This window comes from Lepeophtheirus salmonis, chromosome 12 (genome assembly GCF_016086655.4).
Source record: "Lepeophtheirus salmonis chromosome 12, UVic_Lsal_1.4, whole genome shotgun sequence".
NCBI lineage: Eukaryota > Metazoa > Arthropoda > Copepoda > Siphonostomatoida > Caligidae > Lepeophtheirus > Lepeophtheirus salmonis.
The window spans coordinates 8,224,181-8,251,829 of NC_052142.2; the positions used below are offsets into that span (position 1 = coordinate 8,224,181).

The window sequence follows — 27,649 nt, forward strand, 5'->3', positions numbered from 1 at the left end:
ATGATTCATAGCCTTTTTGAAGACGAATTCTTGCTTCATCTAGGATTTTTTTTACATTGAGAAGTTTTCTATGCTAATATGGGCTTACACAAACTGTTTACCCTATTGACAACTCTGACAGTAAATTGAGCCTTCTTACTAGATGATCGCTGCCTTAAGTCATCACCTTGTCCAATCAATTTCACTTAGCAATTCTCATAGCTTAAAATCCACACAAATCTGCAGAATGTTTTCTTTAGTTAAAGTTTTACTAGATTCTTAACTGTAACTTTCAGTATTACCGTCTGCGCCATGATATGTAATTAATTGCAGTGATTAGTTTTTTGCACTTTGGTATAATTCTTCACTTCTCGAGTTACTTCTTTATATTGGAATTATTTATACAAGATTAATATATATACGAAAAGGAGTGACTAAGAATAAAATGTATCGCAGCCTGTTATGCATAAATAAACACGCAACTCCTCATTTGTGAATCCATTTAAAATAAAAAAATATTACTGACTTCAGATTTTTAATTTGTCTGATTTACTTCATAAAATTTTCATTAAAATTTAGAGTAATTTATATATATAAATTTACGATAATGACTTCATCAATCATTGACTCAAGAATGTATCAGCCACACCAGACCTTATATGAAATCGATGATAACTCCTATGAGAACTGAAGAATGATGAATTCGATATAAAACAAAATAATCATATAAAAACCCAGTGAGAAATAGAAGGAGTTATCATCTTCTAACTACTTCATTGAACCTCCTGAATCTATTCCTCCTAAAGTTGCATATACTTTGTATTCAACCCTTTGACTCATTGAGTGTCCTTGATATTTAAAAACAAATACTCATCTCGGAACACATTAATAAATGGTATCAATTCCATTTATCAGGACAAATTCATGATCTACAGTCCTTACGGACTATGGAGATGTTCGTTGATTCAGTTTCATAACCATAATAAAAAAGAGGAACAATTTTTTTTCTCCATCATAATAAATGAATATGACATAGATCATATTGAAGAAAAAGTCCAAAACTTTCAATTTCTATAGCGGATTGTGAGAAATACTTCAACATAATAAGGGGAATTGAACACCGTGCAAGTCTTTTGACCATACACCTCTTCAACCTAATGATCCTTCATTAAAAAAAATTGATTCTAACTCATTTTTTCGAGAATGAAGGAAATGCATGATTAAAGTTAGGTGGACTAATTCTAAGGACAGTATTAGTTAATCTTAAGAGGGAAATTATGTGAATCTGAAAAATTTGCAAACAATAATCTGTGTTAATAATTTTTTGTAAGTAGTGAAGTTGTTCATTATAGTTGAATGCAGTTTCCATCGACCTGAACTCAATATAAGATTTTATCGCTATATGATCAGATATACAGAGGGGGTAACAAAAGTTTGTAGTAACATGACTAAATTACAAAACATGGTTTATTTTGAATTAAGAAAAGACAATGAAATACCAATTATGAGATGATTAAATACTACATTTAACTAATATTTTTTTAATATGTCCTCCTTCACAATCAATAATGGAGTCAAAAGGGCTGTGAAAATATTAACACCACTTGACAATAAATGATATACATGATATACGACGCCATATTCATAAATCACTCTAAATTGAAAATAAAAAGAATCAACATGTAAGTGAATAAACCAAACATGTAATCGTTAAGACAAAAATGTGATAATGTAAATTTTTATTAAGCAAAAAAAATATTCAAATTAAATCACTTCGAATTGTTTAATTTTAGATTTTTTTAATTCCTGGCGTAAGTCTTTCCGTTGATCATAGCTTCATATGAGTAATGAAAAGGGGGTTAGCAAAGTCCGTTTCATTCGCTGTCCCACCATCTTGCAAGTATGTTTTGAACAATTCCGCGATTACCGACATTGAAGATTATGGGGTTAGATTTTTGGATTACTGGTAAATTTCTCGAGTGCTTCTTTTAAATATGAGCTCCGAAAGTGAAATGGGGTTATCCTAGGGTATATTTTGCACAAACATTTAATTATTTCCTGAATAGTTGCCAATGTCGTCTGCATTTCTTTAATAAATATTAAGCATTTATTACGGAAGCTTCAGCATGACTGTTAAGAACGATTACTACATCTATAGTGCCTCTACACGTATAAGTTTATATATTGGTAAATATATTTTCTTTTTTTCAGGATTGTAAGGTGAAAAGGTATAATAAACAATTCAATTATCTCTGTAAAAGTTGTTGAATTATTGGCAAAATTGGTGTCCCTTAGCCGAGCGTATATACATTGGATATCTGAAGGAGAAAAAAATACACTGTAATAATCATTGTGATGTATTTTATTGTTGTCAAACGTAATTTTTCAACGTAAAGGACGTATGTCAACTATTACTAGGTATTACTTTCCATAAGAAAAATTGCTCAGCATTTATTTTCAGTACATGATGATTTGGAAAGTCGAAGTTGTCGACAGTCGTTGCCATTTTCTACCATAGTTATTACCTCATTGGACTTACCCAGCCAAAAATAAAATTAGTAAGCAAGTTTTCGTGCACAGCTAACACCGGCATGTATTTCTTTAAGGATAAACTTTTTGAATGTCTTTGGTCCTGTCATCGTAAACTAATAGACCATTAAAATAGGTGATATTACCCAAATTGATGAGAATCGTCGTGCTGGATGTTCTTAATGTCAAATATAAAATTTACGTTAAAATCTGTATTTTGAATAATAATTTCTGCCCTCTGTGTTGACGAAATGTTATCTATCCTGACAATTTGACTTGAGGTTTTCTTCCTAATTTGACAAACTTGAGTAATGTGTATATTTTTGCAGCAATTTGGCATTTTGTTGCCCAGTGATACATTTATTTACTTTATGAAATTTAAAACCACATTTAGAATTTTTTTTCTATTTTTTTAGCTAAAAATGATGCCTTATTAGAGGCCTGTTTATGTTGAAACTTTTTTCTTTTGCGTACAGAGTTGTTATAAGCTTCAACAGCTCTCTAGAACTTCCAACATGTTTTCGAGAAAACACGTAATAGCTTTTTAAATTTCATTTTTTAACTCCTTGTTTGTAGAGAAATAAATTGTAAGCATGAAGTTCCAGCCTTCTAAATTAAGTTCTAATTCGCTATTCAGCTGCATTAAATTGATGCGGGGAACTCATTTGTGAAAATTTGGGTACTTTTTTTTTAAATTTTAGCTTCAGAATCTCAATTAGAGAAATTACATGCGAATTATTTTAGTCCTTAAAAATGAGAGTCGAATGGACACATTCAAAAAAATTAGGCATGCTGAATGGATATCTCAGAGAGATTTGTTTACGGAATTTGTGATACGACGTTAATTCTTGAGTCCATAGCTTAATTCAAACACGGTTATTATCTAAACTCAATTTTACGGGCCATAATTATTTTTTTTTTGTTTTGGTCCAATGGCTGCGTGTTTAATTGTCTTATGGGCTGCAACATTATTTTCTTGGATGAAACATTCAATACAAAACTAACAAAGGCCAACATCTTTCCAGAATAAGTTGTCAGATCAATAGTGATTTCCGTCGTAGGAGTTTCATTTGTTAATGAATAAAAAAAAATTGGGCTGCTTTCTCTAGGATGTCAATAATTTTAGATACTTTCTATTCTACATGTAATTAGTTTGTTACTTTCGAGGTTGGGCTTTTTAATGAGTAAATTAGTTAATTTCTGTAGTATTGTAATTCCTTTAGTTACTCATCATTTATGGCTGTAGGAACTCCTCCTTTACAGATCTATATTCTCACCCATCTTGTAGGTGGAGGATTTCTTGTATGTCAGGAGAGGACGGCAGTGTTAGCATTTAAGGGAAGAGTTACTTACTAAATGCAGGTGCAGTAGAAGGCGTAAATTGTGAATCCAATCGGATGTGAAGTCACTCAACTTGTATTAATTAAGATAATTATTGAAGAAAAGTCTGTAGAAGGATGTCCAGAATCATTTCAATTCGAATACTATGAGTGGACATTCAATAGTGAACTCTGGATTTGTTTTTTAGGGGTTAGATTGACCAACGACTGCGCCACGTACAGATATATTCATAAATAATTGATTTTATTATCTTACCTAGGTGAGACATTTCTATGAACATTTTATAGATAAACAGGGTAACAAGTATAATACCGTCTATTCCAGATATTCCCAAACTGTTTAGTAAAAATACGTTCTTACTACATTATGCATATTTCATAATCAATGTAGCAAGTCAGTCTATTTTTATTTAAAAAATAAGGTAATTTTAAGGTACATTATTAATCTTAAAGCTATAGCCCTTTTTTATGTTGCTTTAATTGGTCAGATGGAGTTGTACTGATGAAGCATAAGTAAACATTATAGTAGGACGTTTACTTTATGGGACCTAGGAATCTTTTTTGAAGTCTATAGACATTTACACTATGTATATTTCTTTCTGTAACTGAGGTGCAAAGCTATACACATTGAGTTATAGAGAATAAATTCTGCCTAGTGCATTGTCTATTGAACTACGTCGGTAGTATGAATTTATAAGCATCTGGATAACAAATAACCACGGAACCTTTTCAATCCAACTTGCTTATACTATCAACAAACTTTTTTGAACTTCAGTCTCTACTTAAAGTTGAATTGATTGAATTGCATACGCACGCAAAACTTCTACCTTTTTTATTATTATTGCACTTCCCTTCATTTTTATTTATTTTTAAATTTACAATCTAAGGATCAAAGTAATAATAAAAAGGATGAAGATATGAGTACTAAATGAGTGATTAAACACTTCAAGGAACTTCAAATATATTTAGAGATACTCTACTTTGTCGTTTCATTAGTTATTATTCTGAGAATATGGTTCATAATGAATTACAATTTCATGGAGTGTTACGTTTTCAAATCTACTGGAACGGATAAAAAACTTCTAAGTCAATTATACGTAGTATATCTTCATTAAACATTTTGCTAATAAATACTTTCGTTATACCCTCAAAAATCATAATAAAGTAGGCAGCTGAAAATCACATCAGTATTTTAAACAATGATCCCATAAGTCTTTCTTTCCCTCCCCCCTTTCTCCTTGCATGCGTTTTTCCCTACAGAATTATCAACTTTACTCATACATTTACTCAGCTGTGTCTTTTAGTTTTTAATTTAGATTAGTACAAAAAAAACAAAAAAAAACTTAAGGAAATTAAAAAAAAGAGGTGGTGCAAATGAAATTGGAGCTGTTTCAGCGATTTAATCTTCAAATCCGATGTTGAAAAGTTTAAACCATATCATTATGAGGTAATTAAATGCAATTTGAACTAAAATGGAAACAGGTGGAGAGCGCAAAACCTCCGCTGTAAATTGAAATAAGTTATGTATCTCAATTTGTTCTAAAGCTATGATTAATTATACCTTTTTTACGTTTTGTGATATCTTGACCATCGAACTTAACTTCTCAAAACTTAATAGCCTCTCAATGTGACCAAATATAGCCTTTGTACCAAGTTTGATCAAAATCAATTAGTAACTATTCCTTTAGTCCTGGCGACAAACAAACAAACAGAAGCAAAAAAATACCTCCGTTCAACTTTGTTGTTTATGTAATTACTGTTACGTCGTATAAAAAATGTAGAAGAGAAACAAAAAAATTACTGATTATTTTTTTACATTGAAATTTAAGTATGATTCTTTGTCAGGAATTAAAGGATTCTTTTCATTACATCCACCAAAGGAGGACTATACACATAAACTGTGCACTCATTTTCAGAATATACATAGGCTTGCAATTAAATAATTTCATTTATTATTTCTACGTGGACAAAAAAAACACATTTGATTTCAACAGATTATGGCCCTGGGTAGTGATTTAATTAATTATTCCAACAAATGACTTTTTTATTTTGTGAATCTATCTCTTGTATACATGAAAAACGTTTGTTAGCTAGGAGTATCCGATTTATTCGTCTGCTTGCCTCAATTTGCCTGTTTCTTCTGAAAAAGTTCTTAGATGAGTTTCCACTGGCTCTCCTCACCTTCATTTAGGTGGTAATGTAAAAGAACTTGAATTTTCGGAATTTATTTAATTAGCAAACAAGGAATTACTCACGAAGGAAGGTAAAGAGCTCACATTGTTTTGTATTAGGATTGGACGAAAGCCGAGATATTTTTTGTTTAGAGTAATTGTTTTATATCTCTTAAATAAAGGCAAATACAAGAAACAACATCTATCAATGATTTATTCTCAAACAATTCATAGAAATCTTTTGATCTCTTGTGCATTTGAAGGAAATATCAATGTGTTAATATCTTGTTGTAAATTTCTATGCATTTCTGAATTATACACTCTTAACTCATACTATTAGGATATCAAGAGGTTTTATGATCTATTTCTTTCCTACGATGAAGAAGTGATGCCTCTTTATCTTTACTTCATAGATGACACTTGGAGTTCAGAGACCGGTGAACCTACCCCTCGTGACATTTTCCGGCCATACTCTTCCCGATAACGAGTGCTTATTGATACGGGAGATTCCAAATCTATTATTTTGGAACATATGGTCTCATACTCAATTCTAAACTCGTAGCCGAAGGGATTGGTCTTCGCTCAGGAGTCGTAAGTCCATATCACAGAGGAATTGAGCACGACAATATCGATAGAACATGAAGAACGAATTCTACATGGACTTACGTAGTTGCTAATATGCCAGATTATTATCTTATTGGCGAAGTGTTTATAATAGTACTGTTATTACTATCTTGATAAAACATAAATATCTTTATTAAAATAAAAAATGTATTATTATTAATTAATCTGAATAATCATTTAAAAAAAATAATAACTTATTAAAAGACAAGAAAAAATTGTCTTAGTTCTTTGACTATTTTTAGACCGATTTAACTCAAAAATCAAAAATAAATAAATACATAATTAAATTAATTACTGATACATTTAAAATTTAAATCGATATTTTAATACCTTTATCATCAAATCCATGAGTTATTTCATGTCCAATTACTACACCAATACCTCCGTAGTTTAGTGATTTAGGAAAATGCTGTGAATAAAATAGAGGCTGCAGAATACCAGCAGGAAAGACAATATCATTTTTATTCGGATTATAAAATGCATTGACAACTGCCGGTTCGGTTTGCCATTTATCCTTATCAACAGCGAGTCTTAATTTTCGTTGATTGTTTGAAGCTTCAAATCGAAGAATATTGAATAAATTGTCTAAAAAGTTGACTGGAGTGATGCTTAGCTTTAAAAAAATTATATAAAATTATATATATATACAAGCTAAAAATAAACGGATATTTTGAATACATTTTCATATTCTTGATTAAGACGTGTTTTATTCGTGATGTATTCAGGATAACCAATCCTTTCATTCATTGAGTTGGCTTTATCTTTGGCAACAAGTCTTGTTTCTTCATCCATCCATTCATTTTCTTCCAATAAGTCATTGAAGGCTTCCCTGATATCATGAATCATTGAAAGGGCAATTTCCTTGCTATCATAGTTAAAATTATCTCTAATAAATAATGCTCCAACTGCCATTCCCATTTTTTTATTGGCCCAATCAACACATTTATGCCATCTTATTCGGCCTGTCAATACACCCAAAAGGACACGGCGAAACTCCGCTCTGGTAGATTCATATTGAGGTGGAAGATGAGGCATCAATTCCAAAACTGTCCTCCATATCATATAATTATGAATTATTCTGAAATAAGCAACAATTTGATAATAATATTAATGGTAAGTCATATGTTTGGCAAATAGTTTGGATAGCAGTTAAATTATATAATAAAAATTGATATAGAGAAAACACATTTTTTTTTTTCTTCAGAATAATGAATATATTAATATTCAGACTCGTTACCAACCCAACGGGTAAAATGAATTAAAGAAAAGGGACTGCTGAAAAGGTATAATTTAAAAAAGTATATTATTGCGACGGTTTTTGTTGAAGAATTCTAGTTTAAACTTATAATTTTCAAATTAATCTTACAGCTGAAAATTTAGTGATGAACAAGGATGGGCAAAACGTAGAAAAATATAACAGGTTAAGATTAGAAAAGGTTAAAAAATTGGTGGTATTATTCTTTTTTGAAATTATGTTCCTTTTTTTTATTGATTGTCGCGGTCATAATATTTCTCTCTAATTAGATGAATTTCCACCCACTTTTAAATTTTTACAAATGCATTAATTATCTTAGTAATATAGGTGTATGTTTTAATGTAAGTCTATGATTTTTCCCTGTACAATTGCTATTTTAAATGTTGAAGGTTCTCCCATCTATAGCAGTATGGAGTTCATGAGACTTATCATGAGAATAATCACAAATACTTTTTATTTGCCACAATAAAGTATGTGATTGATAAAAAAAATAATCAAACACATTATTTACTTCATTCCTTCAAGTAGGAGAAAAAGAAAAATAATCTTAACTGCATGCATAATTATTCCATGTGTCTATAATTCCATGATGTAGATTTTGTGCCCCCCTGCAAAAAAAAAATATATATACAAATTTATGAAACAAGCAGGTAATGGTCGTAATTCACTAGTACCATAAGGTTTGCTTTTCTCCTCGCACCCTACCAGATGTTCTTCCCTTGTAATGAAATAATTTAAGGTAAATGATCAATTATCAAAAGGCACTTCAAGGCATGATTTCAAATATACTAAATATTACATATTTCCAAGATACTGAATGTAGACGATATTGAGTTTGAATTGTATATAGAGAGTTTAAGACTTACTGAAATAAAGGATCTTTTGGGCTTTATCAGACAAAATTGAGAAGAACAGAATCAAATCGACATATAATATGTAAAACATAATGTATAAAATCTAGTTTAATCATGTACTTATAATGAAACTCTGTCCTATTGAATTGAAAGCCTTTTTATTATATAACAATATAGTAGCAAATTTATTTCCCATTTAATTCGCTTTCTCGATACTATCTTGATGAGATCTTTGGATAACTTCAAATAAGATAATTTATTTCCATCATTAACAGGCCATCTACCCCCTGTATAATTACCCTTTCATTACAGAAGGCAATTTGAGGTAAAATGTGTTAAAATTCGAGCTAACCCCTTTGGTGGACCTATATAGGGAGCTTCAAGTTGCCCTTTGACACGGATAACTCGAATCAAAACATGATTGGCTTGTTTGAGACGATTTGAATTATAACTAAGGTTGATAATTTTGGTAAGAATAGAAAAGCGTGCGAGGAGAAGAGAAGAAATACTTATGGCATAATTGATTAAATAATATACATCTTCTTCTATAAAGAACGTTATCATTCCCGCCCTTATTATTCAATATAAATATAATGTTAGATGCTGATAGTCGATAGAGAACTGAATAAAATGCCTAAAGTAACGTCGCCTTCTGTCTGGAAATTTCGGGATTAAAATAATTCGGGACTATTACAGTGGGAAACATAAATTATCTTCAAATCAATTATAGAACATAGAATTTATCTGTGAACGTAGACTCCCAAAGTGATCTCAGTTGGTTTTTTTTCGAAGTTCTGAAGTGTGAAATAACTGGGATTATAGTAATTCTGTATTATTATCTTTCAGAGTCTTTTTTTACTCTTAAGACACTCACAAAATTTAAAAAACGATCAATAAAACTTATTTAAAAGTGTTTTTATGATTATAAAAGTAAATTGATTTATTATTTATTTTATTCTGTACGTGATATCTTTGCTTTTGAACGCTGAGAAATAATGTAAAATTCAAAAGAAGTACATTAGCAAAGAATTTCAAATGTGAAAGCAGTGAAAAGAAAATTTGCAATTTCTAAGAGAAACTGGTACTCTTTTCAACAAGATATTTCACAAAATTGTCAAAAATGCAAATTGAATGAGTCATAATTTTGCTAAAGGGTAGTTCCATTATATTTTAATAAATTTCCAAACAATTTTATACTCACTAAGATGAAAATTTATTTTAAGAACAATGTTACATAGAGTATCATAAAATATGATCATATAAAAAAATAATTTTAAAATGGCAAACCTTTCAGCGAGATATGTTCCTTTTTAAAATTTTAACCCCTAGATGGCTTCACATATTGAAAAACTTTAATCACTTATTTTAGAGGCCATACCTATGATAATAGAATAATTTTGGTATCAAATTATTTGTTTTTAGGGGTGAGAAGTTTGAATTTGATGGTATAATTAGTGTAAAACTAAGAGAAATTAGATAAATTTTAATGTGTTCATTTTTGGGGAGGTACGTCTTTGGGTCCCAAATTGAGGAGGAAAGATTGTACAAAATTTGGATCTATTAAAAAAATTTATTTATGTTACTTACATCCTTCAACTTTAATTCAACGATGTAAATTTAACATAAAAACATTGAAAATCATTGTTTTTCCTTACTTTTACACTGATTACATCATCAAATTCAAGCTCATCACCCCGAAAATTATATAATTTGAGACAAAAATCATACTTTTATCATATGTATGACCTCTAAAAGGGCCGTATCTAGCTAACCGGTTGGCCTATTTTAATATTATTTTTTTGGAAGTGTAAGTTTAACTGCATACATGGCCTTTTTAAATATTTTTTCACATAATTCAACCATGGGTATATTGCATATTTTGAAATATAATTTAAGTATACCCAGTAATAACAGTAAAAATGATGGTTGAATTAAAATTGAAGGAAGTAACTAACATAAATTGAATGTTCAATTATGAGTAAAAAGATTCACTTATACATCATTGATGTTTTGATTTGAAATAATAACGCTCTCAACAAAAGGAGATCGACTTCATGGATCAACGAAATACTTCATATCAATAGGATTGCAAGTCATAGATATTTTTATTTAAAAATTATAAATATTAGATGCGAAAATTACGCGATATTTTAAACATATTTTCAGTTTTTAAATGCGTAATTGAAATGCGTATCTGATGATATTACATGAGTAGGCGGTGAGTTCCAACACATTTGTTAGTCGTATTGGCACGCAAGACAACCCATGGGCTAGGATATCAACCGGGGTTACAGTGGATGGCATCCCAGATTGTAATTCATAAATTAAAGAGGGTACTTACTCTTAATCAAGCCCTGTAGACATGCTGCATATCCCAGGAGCCGAGAATCAATTCGTGTCTCTGAAAAGGGTCTCAGAAGATAAAGTTGAAATATATGAATTTAATTATGTTGTACATTAACGGTCTTGTCCAGTTATTATGCACAACATAGTTATTATGTACATTAACGGTATTGTTCAGTTATTATGCACAATACCTAGTTATAATACACATTACCTTGTTATTATGCAAATTAACTGTCTAGTTCACTTATTATGCAAAATAACTAGTTATTTTACGAATTAAAGGATTTCTTACTTTAACTGCAACAATTCGCAAATACTTAATATTTTATTTTTTGTATTTAAAAGTTGAGTATTATTAAGTTATAATATTTATGAATTGTTTCGAATTTAAAATAATTTGAATTGAATAAGAAATATAAATTATAATCTGATTTAATAATATAATTTTATATGTATACATATATATAGTAAATTAAAATTTAATTAATGTTCAAGAGAAGAACAAATTTTTAAACAAATAGTTCCATAAATAGTATGAACTAATGCTTATTTCCTCCAATGTCCCACTGCATGTCGTTGTTCATTCCAATTAATGTAAATTAATACTAGAAAATTATTTCTGCCTTGCTACGATATCATCAGCTCAAGTAATGTTGTCCAAGATAAATAGATAACTTAGGAGATAAGTTATCTTTCTTGCTATTGAGCCCCCTAGGGATCCATAATACTAATAATTTTGAGAGAACCGATAGCGAAAACGTAATAATCAAATTATTAAATTTTTTGGCCCCGATTTCAAAGGTGAAGTACAGAAGTTTTTTATCGGTTTATTGTATAATATCAGCCGAAAACCTTAATGATGATAGAATCACTTGTCTTACTCATGGTATTTACAGCATAGCAATGCTTAATCCTGATAATATCACAAAGACCAACACTCTAATCTTTTAAGTTAAGAAAAAATTAAAGATTAGTAATTGCAATTGTCAATTTACAACACAAAGTACTTCAATTCAGTCTAAGATTTTTTTAATTATATGGAAGGAAACAATAACGTAGTCCACAAAAAAAAAGGGAATTTGAATAATGAGTTTTATTTTCAGAAATAGTGATGATTTAACACTACTTGAAGAAGATCGAAACAACCATTAAATTATTGGAAGAGAGAATCCCACTATTCCCAAGTGTAACAATAATTTAAAGTATATATCAAAATATTACACTTGCTTTGTTAAAAACAACATGTCTGGAGATGATTGTTAAAAACAAAAATTACATCAAACCAAGGGAATTGGCACCATAAATCATCAATAACAACAGTGAGTTCTTAAAATATAAAAACATCATATTGAAATAAGTGACATCGAGGTATAATACGTTCTAGTCAAGCACCTCCTAATGATATCTTGTCTCCTTGAAAGAGGTAATGGATTATAATGTAACTTCAGCGACTCAAATGACACGTAATTAGTAATAACTACGTAATTTCAGCTGTTAGAATGTCTACAAAATACCGACAAGGACCGGTTCCAGGATTGACAAATTTTAAATGGACCGGACTGATAGGACTGCAGTCTTTTTAGTTTTTTTAGACCGACCCAACACTATTATTGTGCAAATCAAGAATAACGATCAGATCAATCTTTGCTAATATTATAATATCTAAAGAAGTGTTCGAATAAACTTAAGTATACTCATTTGAAATTAACCATAACCCATGGATTTTTAAATAAATAATTGTAATTCTATGTTAATGAAAAAAAATATACGCTAAATAAATAAATTGAAATGAATTTCAATACACAAAAATAACTTTAAAAGGACCATCTGGATATCAACATAAAGGTGAAGCAATTACTAGAAAACTACATTCGATTGTTTTTTTCTAAAATTGAGATAAAACTAATTTACTGTTCTCTGCATAATGTTTTACAATTTCTATTAAATAAACATTTTAATTAACTCTCTATAGAGTGTGCAAATTAGGGTTAGTTTTTATAAAAATATTCTACTAAAAAATAATGTAGGTATAGCCATTGATACAGCTGAACATAATGGGAGATTCCCTCATTATAAATACGAGAAATAACGACAAGTTTTATCAGATTTGAGTTGAATTGAACTGCAAAAATCTCAAATTTCAACAAAATTGTTCAAATTTGTAAGTTAAATTTGTACCAAGTCATTATGTTTTGAATTGATAGAATATGGCTGTACCTTGCTCAGAAAGTATTTTTTATTTTTTCAATAATTTATTTACAAGTTTTCCTGGTATATTTCATATGGCTAATGGCTTTTGCTTCTCAGCATTATCGTTTCTTCTAGGATTGTATGTTTCTGATTAATATAATCCCTAGTCCAAAACTGCAAAGATCTCGTGTAAATCGTTGTTTGAGCCTCTTTTTTCCAAAGATTATAATATAATATTATCGCCTTTAGAGAAATTTCTAAGAATAATAGAATTGCAATAATGAATCAAAGAGATATGACCAAACATTTGTAACTTCTCTTATTGAATTTAAAATGTTTACTTTTTAATTTATATCATTTCATTTATATAAATCCCAAATTATATTACTAGTGAAATATAAACTTAGCTATCTTATTTCAATTAATTGGCATTATCAGTGTTATCTTTTCATTGAATATTAAAACTTAGTCCTAGAGTTAACAACCAGGCATAAATTCTTCCTAATGCAGAGTTTAAAGGTTCAGAATATGATTTCCCCGCCGCCCTATATTTTACAGATGGAGATGAGTAGTGTTTATTTTATATTATATTGCTTTAGTTTTTGAAATAGAAATTCACTAACTTGCTAAAGTCACGTTTTATGTAGTCAGAACATATTTTATTTGAAACTTTGGGAATACTTACAATTAACAGTTCTATACTTTATAATAATAATAATAATAGAATATACTCTGATCTACTTTTATTTAAGTTATAATGTGATCCAGTTTTAATTCATCTTAATGTTTGCTTGCAAAAGATGATGGTTATTTTTGACAATAATCCGTCAGTTAATTAAGTATTTCGGACCATTACGCCCAATTTTAATATGATTAATCATATTAATTAAACAGTTAACACGTTAACGTTAGGATGACAATAGTATATGTCGTGAAATATTAGAAAATATATTTCCCACATTTTTTTAGTATCATAATATAATTAAAGTATAATCACCTTTTACCTATAAAACTAAATTGATCTAGATTAAATACTCATTAAGGATTACTTATTCACATTTCTTAATAGGTATATTCTTCAACTAAATTTTCTCAATTGCTAAGATTTCCTTAAAATTAATATCTTTAAATATTCACTGTGCAAATTACACCTTTCACATGAAAAAACTTTTTCTTTTTTTGTTCATGCAATTTAAACAGATTAGTTGCAGATTCATGTGAGAGTCCTTGTTCCTGATTAAAATTGCATGTTTAGTCTGATAATAGTAAATCGATTGATTACAAGTTAATAAAATTAAACAACATAATATAATATGTAATACATTAGTCGATAATGTTTAAAGTAAGGAGCATCTTCTCCCAAATAATTAGATGGCGAAGATAAAAATTATGAAGAACCTTTGGGTAAAGTGGCAGATGTAGGAAAAGAAGTGAACTTAGTCAAAAAATCGAGGAAATTGAATTCTATGTTGAATAAATTCGTCTCTTTTTTTAGATTTTAAGAAAAATTGTTTCTTTTCATTACAAGAAAGAAAAGGAACGATATTCTTCAAAATATATCTCATTCTTTCCTCCAATAAGTCGTTTTTCTTCAGAATATACTCTTCACTCTTTGTCCGCTTCAGCGGACCAAAAAAAAAAAAAAAAATCTTACCCAACCGTCCACCAATGCCATATATAAATATAGATAAATTATATTATAATTAATTATTAAAATCTATTGTATATGAATTATGAACAACTTAATTTTCTGAGTCATTGTAATAAAATTACATATTTGTAGCACGTAAACCCAAAAGGAAGCTATAATATTTTTTCTCAAATTGAACATGGAATACATTTTCCAACAAACTATAGTTCATTTCAATAAAGAAATGATTTTGCTTAATCCTTTGGAGGCACTGCATATTGTACTTAAAGTAGCTATAATTCACTGCCAGATTTACAAAATTAGGAAATTAATAAATTATATGTCTAAGACAATGTTTGTGCCAAATTTAGTCAAGTAGATAAAACGAAGATTTTAAACTACAATTAACTCTCTCGGGTATCTCAATTCATCCCAGAAATTGGAATTCAAACCCTATAATTGATCAAAATATCTTAAAAGAGATTATTAGAAAAAATTTTAACATTGATTGCAGACAGTAACGTTAAACATAATATCTAACTCAAATATCCCCTCAATGTGAAGTACCATGTGAAAAATGTTGTGTGCGTCTTTGTTTTTTATTTTTGGCTGTAAAGTACATTTAAAATAATTAAAAGCGTGAGAGGACGTTCAATTGAATACAAGATAAATTAAAGTATTACAGCTTAAAAGGTATATAATAAAAGTTATTTACTTTTTAGAGTGAACTGTTGCAGCAAATAGTAGTTTAAAAAGTTATTTATTATCAGAAATGTATCAAAGAAAGTGGAAAAAACATTTTAACAGAGAGTTGGTGATTTGTTCTATCTGTTAGAAGAACTTTCAGACGGACAACTTTAATGATCACAAAGTTCAGCTCCACGAGATTACCCCAGCAGGTATCAAGTGAAAATTGATCATAACAACCAGAAAACATTGAACTTTGCTGTTAAGAAAACTTCCTCTGCTACATCCTCATCCCCAGTCACTGCCTTCTCCTGTTCGGATGACCCTCCTGTAGTTGAGGTCTCACTACCTGAACTAAGATCTGAACAGCCCGTTTCTGCTGAAGAGAAAGTTGTTCCAGACACAGAAAATAATCGCTTTTCTATCCCATAAAATCCAATTCGGACACACAGTCCTCCAATTGAATCTTGATTTCCCTATAGGGGGCACCAAATTGTCCAAGCACATAGGATTCATGCCCTTACCGTTAAAACACATTCCTAATCAAACCATTTTAAACAATGAGTTTTGTTTCCTAATAGATCTAATGATCCTAGATAACAGGGGTCATCATTTTCAATATACCTTTCAATTCAATATCCTTCTTCTACATCCATATCAAGACGTGTAACGTCTCCATGCTCCAAAATTCGGATATCAGAGATGAAGAACATTTCGGGTAATTCATGGTGCAAATACAATACATAACAATGGTATCGAAAGATGTAAATATCAGAATAGTAACAATTTCAGATCAGAAAGTTAAGAACCTAATCCTATCACAATACTATCTACTACATTTTTACACATCTTTATAATATAGTTTAACGATGTGCCATCTTTAAGAGGCTATTGTGGCTTTTCTGAAGTATTATACTTTTAAAAAATGCATTCAAATTAAATTAGAGATTCTAAGAAATGCGGTTTTTAGAACTTCTATCCAAAAGTGGTGAAGACTTCGTGTTACAAGAATAGTCTTTTCTAATTAAACAAAAATAGCTAGAAATAGAAAAACCCTTTTTTCCCCTTTTAACATATTTTCTAAAAAGTTGATTTATACTAATTGCCTCACATATATATTTCCATATTCATCACTTATCTATCTTATTTTCTACGTCCATTTTCTGACAATATCTACCATAATTTTACATTTCAACTTATTTTTTTGTCTTCGTTAATCTTGAAAATGGAATTAATATATTATGTTTTTCTATTTATTGAATCCTAATATTTCAATTACGTAGTTAAAAATTGAAAATATGTTTAAAATATCTACGACAGCATAATTAATGCATTTATTTATATAAAAGCGTGCCCATGACTTGCAATCGTATTTATATGAAGTATTTCGTTGATTCGTGAAGTCGATTCCCTTTGTCACGAGCGTTACCATTTTAGGTAATAGACAAGACACTAATAATCCATAACTGGATCTTGTTACTCATAACTGAACGTTTAACAAACAATTAATCCTTTATAAGTACCGAGTAAGATAATGAATTAATATTGAAACAATATCATTAACATACTCGTAAAATAAACCGGGTTGAACATTTGAGTGTACTCATGGAAGACAGAATTTAACCCTGAGGGTATTTTATTAAATTATAAATGTAAGTTTGTTCTTGTTGCAGTTTGAGTAAAATTGAGGATAGACATCTGGGTAATTCTTTCTTACGACCTTGTTTACTTCCTTCTCCCCTTCCGATCGCGACAAATCCTTGTCGCTGGTCTTATGAAATAAAATGACACCTAACCTGCTCTCCTCCAAAACATTATTCAAATACACAGTGATACTATATTGATTTTCTGTTTTTTTTATATGCTTGAAATGGTAACGATTGTCATCACTACCTATGATCTTATAGAATATATATATTTTTTTTTATTTAAAATATTTTATAACAAATATAACTAAAAAACTATCTACACTTTTTAAACTATGAAAAATTTACATTGTAATTAATTAATATAGAAAGAAGATTTGGGTGCCTTTTAGGTATATCAATGAATCCACTTTCATTTCTGGTCAAATATGTACTGCCTCAGTTGTTAGTTACTTTTTGAAATTGATGATAAATGTTTTTCAGTTAATAGATTTGGGATATCGTTCATATTCAGTCTAGTTGCAGCATTGATAGATAATTCTCTTTTCACCCAAAGAAAACGCAACAAGAGGTCTGTTATTAAGAACAACGTCAATTTCTAATAAAAGCGCTTAATTGCAAAGAAAAAATATCAAATTAACTACCCTAAAATGACCAATGAAATTTTTTTTGGTAAGTTTCACCATTAATTCCCAGGCTACTTTACAACGAGGAACTCGAGAAAGTATAAGTTTTCCTTTTATGCTTTGATTTGCAGCTCATCTTTTAAAGAAACTATTGTCTTTTTGAATGGAATAAAAAATAATCCTGAATCATTCTAAAAAGTTTATATCGTGGTCACTCTGTTTACACGACTATACGACTATACACAAATCTTTGAAACACGATAATAAAATCTGCAGTAGATAAAGAAACCTCAAAAGGTACAACACACGTAGCTATATCATTCAAACAATATATATATGATTTAATCTTAATCATAGATCTCTGTGCTAGACAATTCATTAAGGGTCAAATCAAATCAACTTTTCTTGTGTGGGGTCATCAGAAATAGAAAGATTAATCCCCGTAAGTTGATAATTCAACAGTTAGAAAAGATGTAGATTGATACCACAAGTAATATAATTACAATCGCCCATAATTTGCTGAAAGGGTCGAGCTAAAAAAATTCTATGTTTGATTGACTTTTTAAAGCAAGACGTGAGAGTACTTCTTTTTTCTCTCCAAAATCGCCTTAAACATTGCCGATGGACCAGCATGGAGTAAATGTTGATATTTATTTTCCATTAGCTTTTAAAAAAAATTAATTTAGAGTGCTCAATTATTTGATAACGGGTCATTGTTGAAAAGCAATCAATATCATTTAATCTTACTCCTGCCCTTATAAGACGAAGATATTGATCCCAATATACACCGAAATACATTTTTAATTCGTAAAGTAGTTCCGCTTTTGAGTTTCTCATGCTCTTCCATGGATAAGTATAGATTGTATGAGGGCACTGATATCCCATAAGTGCATGTCAGCTGTTGTTGTAGAAACTTTACACTGTACATATACATATATATGTCAACTTGAAAATAAAAACAAAAAAAGAAGAGAAAAATATATAAATATAGTATAAATATCCCAAAAAACAGTTGACGTGAATTTATTTAATAACAACCTCTCCAAAAATAACTTTTTTCTCTCTATATACTAGAAATGTTCATATAGAGTTGAATTTAAAGAAAAAAAAAGTGGTTACAAGTACTAAAGATAAGTTTTTTAGTATTGTTTATTATTTATTAGACATTTTATATAATAAAACTACGTGCTGTTTTATACAAATGTAAACATGATTTCAAGTATGTAATTTTTTGAATCATCAATCATCAGGGCGGCCTTAAATAACTACAACCTATGCAACTGCAGTGTTCCCCATGCATTTGTCATTTCCTCATCCCGCTCAACATAACACCATATATGGACTTGGTTATGATTATTATCTTTGACCAAATTGGGGTTTGGATCCGTGCAGTCTGTTTTGTTTAGAGTTCTGGAACAGTTAAGGTCGATTCTGTCATCAAACTTAGATAATAATACTTTAGATAACGATAGTAAATAATAACTATTTTTCCTTCAAAACAACTAAAAAAACCTCAAAGACAATAATTGATATCTTTCATTCTGGTTTGTGATCATCCATTCTGATCCAACTATTTCATTAAGATTTTTAGATGCAATCTCAAACTCCCTGATTTTAAAGTAAACTTTTCCAAATCCATCTGGACTGCAGATACGTCATCAACATGAATATCTCCTTCATCCAAAAACTTTTCACAACTATTTTCATAAAGGGGGATATCACCAGGAATATAAAAAAGAAAACCTAAAACTAAAGTGTAATGAGTAATGATCCTATTCGTGAGGTATGGCTTCCTTAGACACACGATTTGTAAACTCACCTAGTAGATTATTTACGCAAATAAAAAAATATGTTATTTGAAGTCTGCTTTAATGTATTGTTGACATTAAAAATTAACTTATTAGTGAAATGACTGATAATTTGAAGAATGTTTAGGAGGAGATCAGCTACAATAAGATATGACAAGGAAGATGGGAGAGGGAAATAAAAAAGGACAATAGCAAGAGTTATTTTTGTCGATCCCTAATTCTACTCTGAGTCCAACAAAGACTTATAATTATAACTGAGCAACTATTAAGTCCTCTGACTTCTATCAAATCCCTGTTAAAATTGTAGATACAGACTTCAATGTGAAAGTACCTTTTCTATTTACTCCCATTGTTATTTCTCAAGATCTTCATCATTGAGCAAAAAGAGTATAACAACTCAATGGGTTCAGTATTAACTATGTGAAGTAAAGTTCGCAATTTTCAACCCTCTATGTGTAGAGTTGAAAGATATTGATTTGCGATTGGAATTTGATATGGTCGATATTTAAATATTTAGTAATACTTACGTCGCTCTTATATTACTCTGATGAACAAACCTCTTGGAGTTTAGAATTTAAGAATACAGAGATATTCCTTTTCAAATTTTGGTTCAAAGTCTCAGTGAAGGCTAAAATCCAATTTTATACGTTATAAGATCAAAATGGGAAATTGGTAGTAATACTATAAATATTACGTAGTCTTCCTTAGATGAAAATGATTATTGAATCCATAACCTCGACCTCTTTCTCCATCTACTGTGGTGAAACACTAAAATTAAATATTATCTTGGATAATATTGGATTTAGCCTTTTGATGAAATAAAACAAACGAGCATCTCCTTGAACACAGTTTCAGTTACTCATAGCAATAATGTGATTTTTAATTAGTCTAATATAAATTTGGGTAAAATAATTTGGCACCAAAAGGATTTATGTGAAATTACCAAACACGGCTTTTTAACTCTAGTTTATTGTTAATTAAACTTTTACAATCTCTAATCATTCTGCATTGATAAGTGTACTTCTATAGTAATAATAGTTAATAAAATACCCGGAAATGATCTCAATCTTAAATATTTTTAAGTGATATATACAATATGTATTTCTCTAATAATTTATATTGTTAATAGTGTTTTATAATACTTTTAAATCTACATTAGATGTATAAAATTAAATTTGATTCTTAAAATATTGATTTTCAGGTAGCATAAACATTGTTTCAATATATTTTACATTTGAAATTTAATTAGGTTCCAAAAAAGTATAAGAACTTAAAAATTATTTAAGACTTTCTAATGCTGGAAAGAGTTAAGTTGTTCATCATACTATTCCAAATATTTTACAAAAAGATAATTTCTTTTAAGATTTGATTCGTTTTACGAGTCATATTTAAAGAGCAAATTAAAAATTTCTTAAATAAACACATATTTTATAACTTTTAACTGAAAGCAGTTTAACATTCGATAATCATGAAATAATATACTAAGTAAATCAACAGGTATTTTCAATTTTTTTTAATTCAACTTACTTTTTATCAGTCTGTTTTAACAATTTTCCTAATAATTTAAAGTAGGGCATAGAATAGCTAACAATTTGCTCATTATCTCCAATATATCCAATACCCATAACTGTATCGAAGTAGTCATTCCAGTTTATTTCTGGCACTTCAGTTTTCAAGTCTTTAAGAGAAATTTTCGTGTAGATGGCACCAGTATTGATACGATCATGTTCTGGTACGGATATCTAAATATATTTTTATTTATCAAAATATTTTGTGGAACATAAATTTATATTGTACATAAATACCTAATATCTATGAATTATAATAGGTCCATTTTTGGTGAAACAACGGGCAAAGCAGAACTATACCTTATTGCCCTATGGACCCTTCCATATTGTCTGTGTTGTTGTTTGTGGATTTTTGTGGGGTATGATTTCATAGCTCTACTTTGCCTCTTTGCCCGATACTCCACCACAAATCGACCTACAGACTGAAGGACTGCCCGACAGAGGGCAATGAGGTACAGTTCTACTTTGCCTGTTGCTAGCTCCAAAAATAGAGCGATTAATAGCGATGAGTGTAAATTCATAAAAAAAGTATAGGTTGGAATTTATTTTTATGAATTCATTACACAAGCCAAACAAATAATATTTATTTCCAAAATGTTTTGAATTCTATATTCAATTATAAGAGTACTTCACAATTAAATAACAAATCTGTAATTAGTTCTTTTGTATCAAATCTGGTTTTAGTGAATTTTTGATTTGAACTTTTCGAATATTTTACCTTTTTTTAACCAGCTTTTGATTAAAAAATTAGTCAATGATCCGATTCTGAGAAAAATGAATTTAAATTTTAAAAAACCACAATATTTTAAGGGGTTTGTTTCAAAAGGAAAAATGCTTCAATTTTTGTATGTTATTACGCCAAAAGAGTTTAACTGAAACATGTGTTGTTAAGCTTTCATATATAATAGAGTATTTGTTATAAAAGGGTTAGTCTCTTTATTAACCTTCTTTCTTCTTCAAAGAGTACAGAATAGGCTGAAATCAGGTGTTTTCACTGAAGTACTTACTTAGCACGCATAATTTCTCCCTTTATATTATTATTATCTCTGAGTTCTTCTATTTTTTGAGGACCTTCTTATACAACCTTTCATTTTTCAATAATTTTAAGTATTTTTCTATAATTTTTTCTCCTTCAAGAAAAAAAAAAAAGAAAAATGTAAGGGAAATTTGAAAAAGGATAAAGTGCGGACGAAATTGAAACGGGTTCAACAGTTTAATGTTCGAATCAGTGCGATTTACTCACAAGTTCGAACTATATAATTATAGGGCAATTAAATACAATTATTACCACCATAGCGTCATATAAAAAACAGAAGTTTAACAAAAATATTACTGAATCAATTTAAAAATAATTATGATTTTCGGGCGGGAATTAAATGAATCTTTCCGTTGCTCTTTGTTACATGTACCCAGGGAATACTATATACATGGAGGCTTCACGCATTTTCTTGAAACACGTAGGTTAACTTTAACAATCCTCGTTATTATTTCTACGTGTCTAAAAACTCTTTGATTTCATCAGCTTTTGGCCATTGCTGGTGATTTAATCAATTATTCAACCAAACGACTTTATACATGGAAATCTATTTCGTATATTCATAAGAAACGTGCGTTTGCCAAGAGGAATCCATCTATTCTTCTCCTTGCCTCAGTTTTCCTGTTTCTTTTGAAATAGTTCCTTGATAATTTTTGACTGGCTCTTCTCATCTTCACTTAAATGTTAATATAAAATAACTTCATCAAAAACAAATAACAAAACGTACACAGTAAGAAAAGAAAACAATACCCTTATTTTTTTTAAGACTACGATGACATGTAAATACTACAGCATTCTGGATCAAAGCATTGATACCATATCAATGGATTTCAAAATAAAGACACTTATGAATAAACTTTTGCCCAATCACATGCACCCAAAAAGTGTAATCGAGGTGGTTGGCATCAGCGCTGTAGGGGACGAAAAGTATTAAAAAAGAACTCATAAAAACTAATTCAAAAGCATCTTGCAACTGAAGAGATGGTTTTTAATAATTGTTGGTATCATAAGTGGTCTCTCCACCATCACAAATCCCTTTCCACCTCCTTTTTTTCATAGTTCTCTGGACAGTCTTTTGTGAAACCCCGAGATCTCTTACATGGGCCCACATGGAATCTTGTGAATAGGCCTGGCTTGTTTTCTTTAAATCCTCAAGATCCAGTTTGGCCTTTTTGATAGAGCCCTTCTTCCTCTCCAACGATTTGGATTGGCTGACGGTGTAGAAAGTGGTCCTGTAAACCTTCAGTTTCAAGGACTGTGTAAATGGAAATTCGTTGATCACATTCAAGTGCCATTTTCTCGACTCGTACGTAAGATAGAGAGCGCAGTGGTTTTTTTCTATATTTCTTTTTTTATAACTGATCGAAATATGAATTAATTGCAATCACTCGCCCTTCATTAGTTATTGAATCGGTAAGTGCTTAGATTTCCATGGACCACCCGGTACATAGCATTGTATGAAATAGGTACACATTATGTTTACAGCATAAACCCTTTGCAGTGCTGTTGTAAATAGATCCTGTTCTGTTCTTAACATTAAGATTTTTTTCTGATCTCTCTTTCATTTCATTCATCTACGTTATCAAACCATTTAATATCAAAAATTTTAACAGAATGCATAAAAAGAAAAAAATTAATTCTGAGAGGGACTTTAAAAGATTTATAAGATACAAGCTCCGTAACATTCACTTATATATATTTGAATCAAATAGTGAATATATTCAATAAGTTACAATTTAAAATTGTTAAAGAATTATTTGTAAAAGTATCCATGTACGTAATTCTTAAAATTTTAAATTTATCTTATTAAAAATGATTTAAATTAATAACTACTACAGGTAGAGCAGAAAGGGTGAGACTCGCCATATCTCTGACATGACAAAGTACAGATACTCAATCTCTCACGCTCTTTTCCCATTATTGTAAAGTTTAAAAACAAATATCTGAACATTTAAAGATACGCATAATAAAAAACAAGCTTTTTTTTTTGTGCTATAAGTCATAAAACAAAATTAATACAATGTCTTACGTATATAAATCAAAGTTAAAAAAAGTCACCCATGCGATTATGACAAAAGTTAAGACAAGTCATACTTAGAATTTTCTAGGAGGACATTAAGACTAATAGTGACACAGGCAGACGCAATATCCGTACTAAACCAATATGTAGACAGGAAAATTTCCCATAACAGTAAACTTGGTAAGAGATATAGTAAGGAATTGTAAGATCACGAAGTTCCCTTAACATATGCGAGATTTGGCACGAAAGCCAGATCACCTAAAGGCCATTAGCAACTTCCCAGAGAAAATTACGGAGATAAAAACACAAACAGGTGGGATGAGGCTATTGCAGAAATAACAGAGGACTGGTGGTGTCTTTTGGCGATTACCAGGGTAACGCTAATAGAAAGGGGGAACAATATATAAATACCTCAAGAAGGAACTCAAATTTTAGGAGACGCTCATATAATAATAGAGTGTAGAGTGACGACCCTTCCAAGGTAGATAGTCTGGTAAATAGGGTACAAGAAGTAATCTGGCGTTCGAATACAGATCGAAAGGACTTGCGTAAACTACCCATAGAAAACATAATAGTCAAACGCTCCAATATGGCCTTAATTCAAGAATAGAATTTTTAAAAATAAGTAGAGGCGAATCTACGATCTCTGCTACAATCATGTATCCACGAAGTCAGAGCAGTCGAACAACCGACCCTACCAATATAAATTAAGATAGAAATGACCCATACCTTATGCCATTCCGGTGTATCAGACTCCAACCTCCGTAGCTTCTGACTCCCAATTCTGAGAAATGAGAAAATTTAAGACAAGCAAAAAACTTTGCTTGAATCTAATATGGAACTAATAGGGAAGTTATAAGTTTCGTATAAGATATTTAATAACAATCAAAGGCACTCATTTTTGTTTTTAAAAATTTGGCGTTGCAGATTATACACAGAATATACTTCGAAAACGTCATTGACATATGGATTAACGGCTCGTTTGTTTACAAAGAAGTTATCCATTGAGAGGATAAGGATTGACATATACTCGAAGGAAGAAATGGCTAACGTTTACTACAGAGATACTAAACTCAAAAATGTAATGAAACAAAAATTGGAGCTTCAGAAAAACAATACCATTTGGGACAGCTAATCAAAATACTGAAAGGACAAGAATCCTTGAGTGCCACTATAGGAAACTCGGAGAGCAAGGATACCGTGATCGTTGCACCTGAAGCTCTAGTAAAATAAATATTGTAAACATTTCACGATAAGGTGATATTTGGCTGACACAGAGGAATCTTACCTACTTTCAATATAGTAAGACAATTCCTTTATATCTGGAATCTGTAAAATGGATAATTTATTTTTGGATTCCTTCCATAAAAGCAACCAACAAAATTATCATGTAAGAACGTAGATTACAAGGGGAGAAAGATCGATTACGATGATATTATTTAAATAGCGTCTCTATTAATATTTGGCCTCTCAGCAGCTTCTTGAACAAAGCATCGTGAATATAAATATTTTAGATAAAAATTATCAAAAGATAAAGATAGATTCTTGGAGACAACCATACCAGGATGAAGAAAATCTTCAATGTGGAAGAAACTCAAATAATTATGAAATAATTTTTACGAAATAAATATGTTAAAGTCGGTAGTTCTAGAAAAATTGGCCGAAAACATTAGGACTAAAGAAGAATATTTAACAATGCGACACAATGGATTGGGTACCTATTTCAAAGTCAACATAAAACTTCAGCTCACAATATGTACGACAAGCATACACGTCATGTATTGTTCTCAGAATAATATCCAGTTTCGTCACGCTGCTCACACACATTGTCTTATGGAAGGGCTTAACCAAGATATAAATGTATCGTGAAATGGTATGGGCTAAAACATAATAGAGCCATACAGGTGACAGATACACAATTTATTCACTTAGTACTGAAGAACCAAACGTCGTCAAAAGATTGTACGAACAGAACAACAAATCTAACCAAATACAAAGGTACAAAAAGGGTACAGTTAAGTGGGATCTGCACCCTCAAGACTTAAGGAATCCTACTGGCTGGATATGAGGACATCAGCACGACACTATATGAGACAGGAAGGAGACCTTGCCTAATTACTGAGGAGCTTATAAAATTATTAAACGATGCTAAGTGATAAAGAAAGACTATGCTGATGAAACATCTATTATAAGAAATAATTATGGTAAATCATTCCAAAAATCAGTACCATGAGAAGAATCTTATTAAAAAAAAACAAAAAAAAACGTTCCTTTCTTATCAACAATTTCTATTATTATAAATTTTATCAGGTGATGATAGACTACTTACAAATTCTTAACGAAATATGACTTAGTTTTGCATTGGAGCTCTCTCTTTTGACGAGGTTGATATCAAAAACCTGTTTGAAATTAAAAATAAAACTTAGTCCATATTCAAATAAAGGACTAAGAAGCACTACTACAAACACTAATCAATTGATGGAGGATTTCATCCAAGATGTCCTGGACTGGATTGAGAATTAGGAAGAGTCTGATGACTTTGAATTTGAGGTCAATTCAAATTCATCCCATTCTTCCTCTGACAAACGGGATCGCAATTACCAAGGAATTGCTTATTTTGCAGGGTTTATTGCTTGCAAGTTCAAAATAACACATTTCATCTAGGGACTTAGTCCTACAAGATTGATGATGAATAGTCTACCCGAACATCTTGGATCCTTCATCTTTTCCAAGGAGGTTTAATTGCTCCATCAGATACATTCCCAGCAAATGTTGTCAAGTTTGAAGAGGTATTTTGTGACATGCACATGGAAAAAGTGGATAAAAGCATTTGAGTGTTGGACAGACTAATCCCAGCTTTAAATCTAAAGTTTGGAGGCAAATATCCACTAGAAATTCTTAAATGCTACGCAAAAACGCGTACAAAGATTAAAATAAAAGTCTGAACATTAAATTAAAGAACAAAAGGGAAATTCTTAGTTTAAGCAGCTCGTACAATTAACAAATTAATAAAATATTGCTCGCACATACCAGTTGTGCCATTATTTATTTGAATTAGTTCATACATAGGATTTTAATTTTAAATCATGCTCCAACCGAACTTCACCTCCGTATAAAATGGTGCCCTTGATATGTTATTATAGATCTGGACATTCTAAGTTAGAGATTTGTCTTCAACCAAATTGTTTATGGTCAGTTTACAAGTAGCAAAACTTGTTTTTTGAGTTAGATTCATTGTAATCTTAGAGTACAATACAAATCTAGGCTAGCATTTTCTGCACATTTGTTACGTCATTAAAATGGGCTTGCTTACTTCTGTCAAATTATAAAAGTTGTGAGC

The 27,649-nt window shown here is 30.2% G+C and overlaps 1 protein-coding gene across 7 annotated transcripts in view; it reads right to left on the bottom strand.

The window, feature by feature from the left end:
• Window positions 1–27,649, bottom strand: part of LOC121126920 (uncharacterized) — a 172,984-nt gene that overhangs the window by 81,250 nt on the left and 64,085 nt on the right. For all 7 annotated transcript variants that reach the window (XM_071891966.1, XM_071891967.1, XM_071891965.1 and 4 more), the window contains 3 exons: window positions 21,213–21,427; window positions 7,322–7,721; window positions 6,974–7,256 (listed from right to left, as the gene is read on the bottom strand). In XM_071891966.1, coding sequence (XP_071748067.1) covers window positions 6,974–7,256; window positions 7,322–7,721; window positions 21,213–21,427 — 898 coding nt within the window. The remainder of the gene's footprint in view (window positions 1–6,973; window positions 7,257–7,321; window positions 7,722–21,212; window positions 21,428–27,649) is intronic.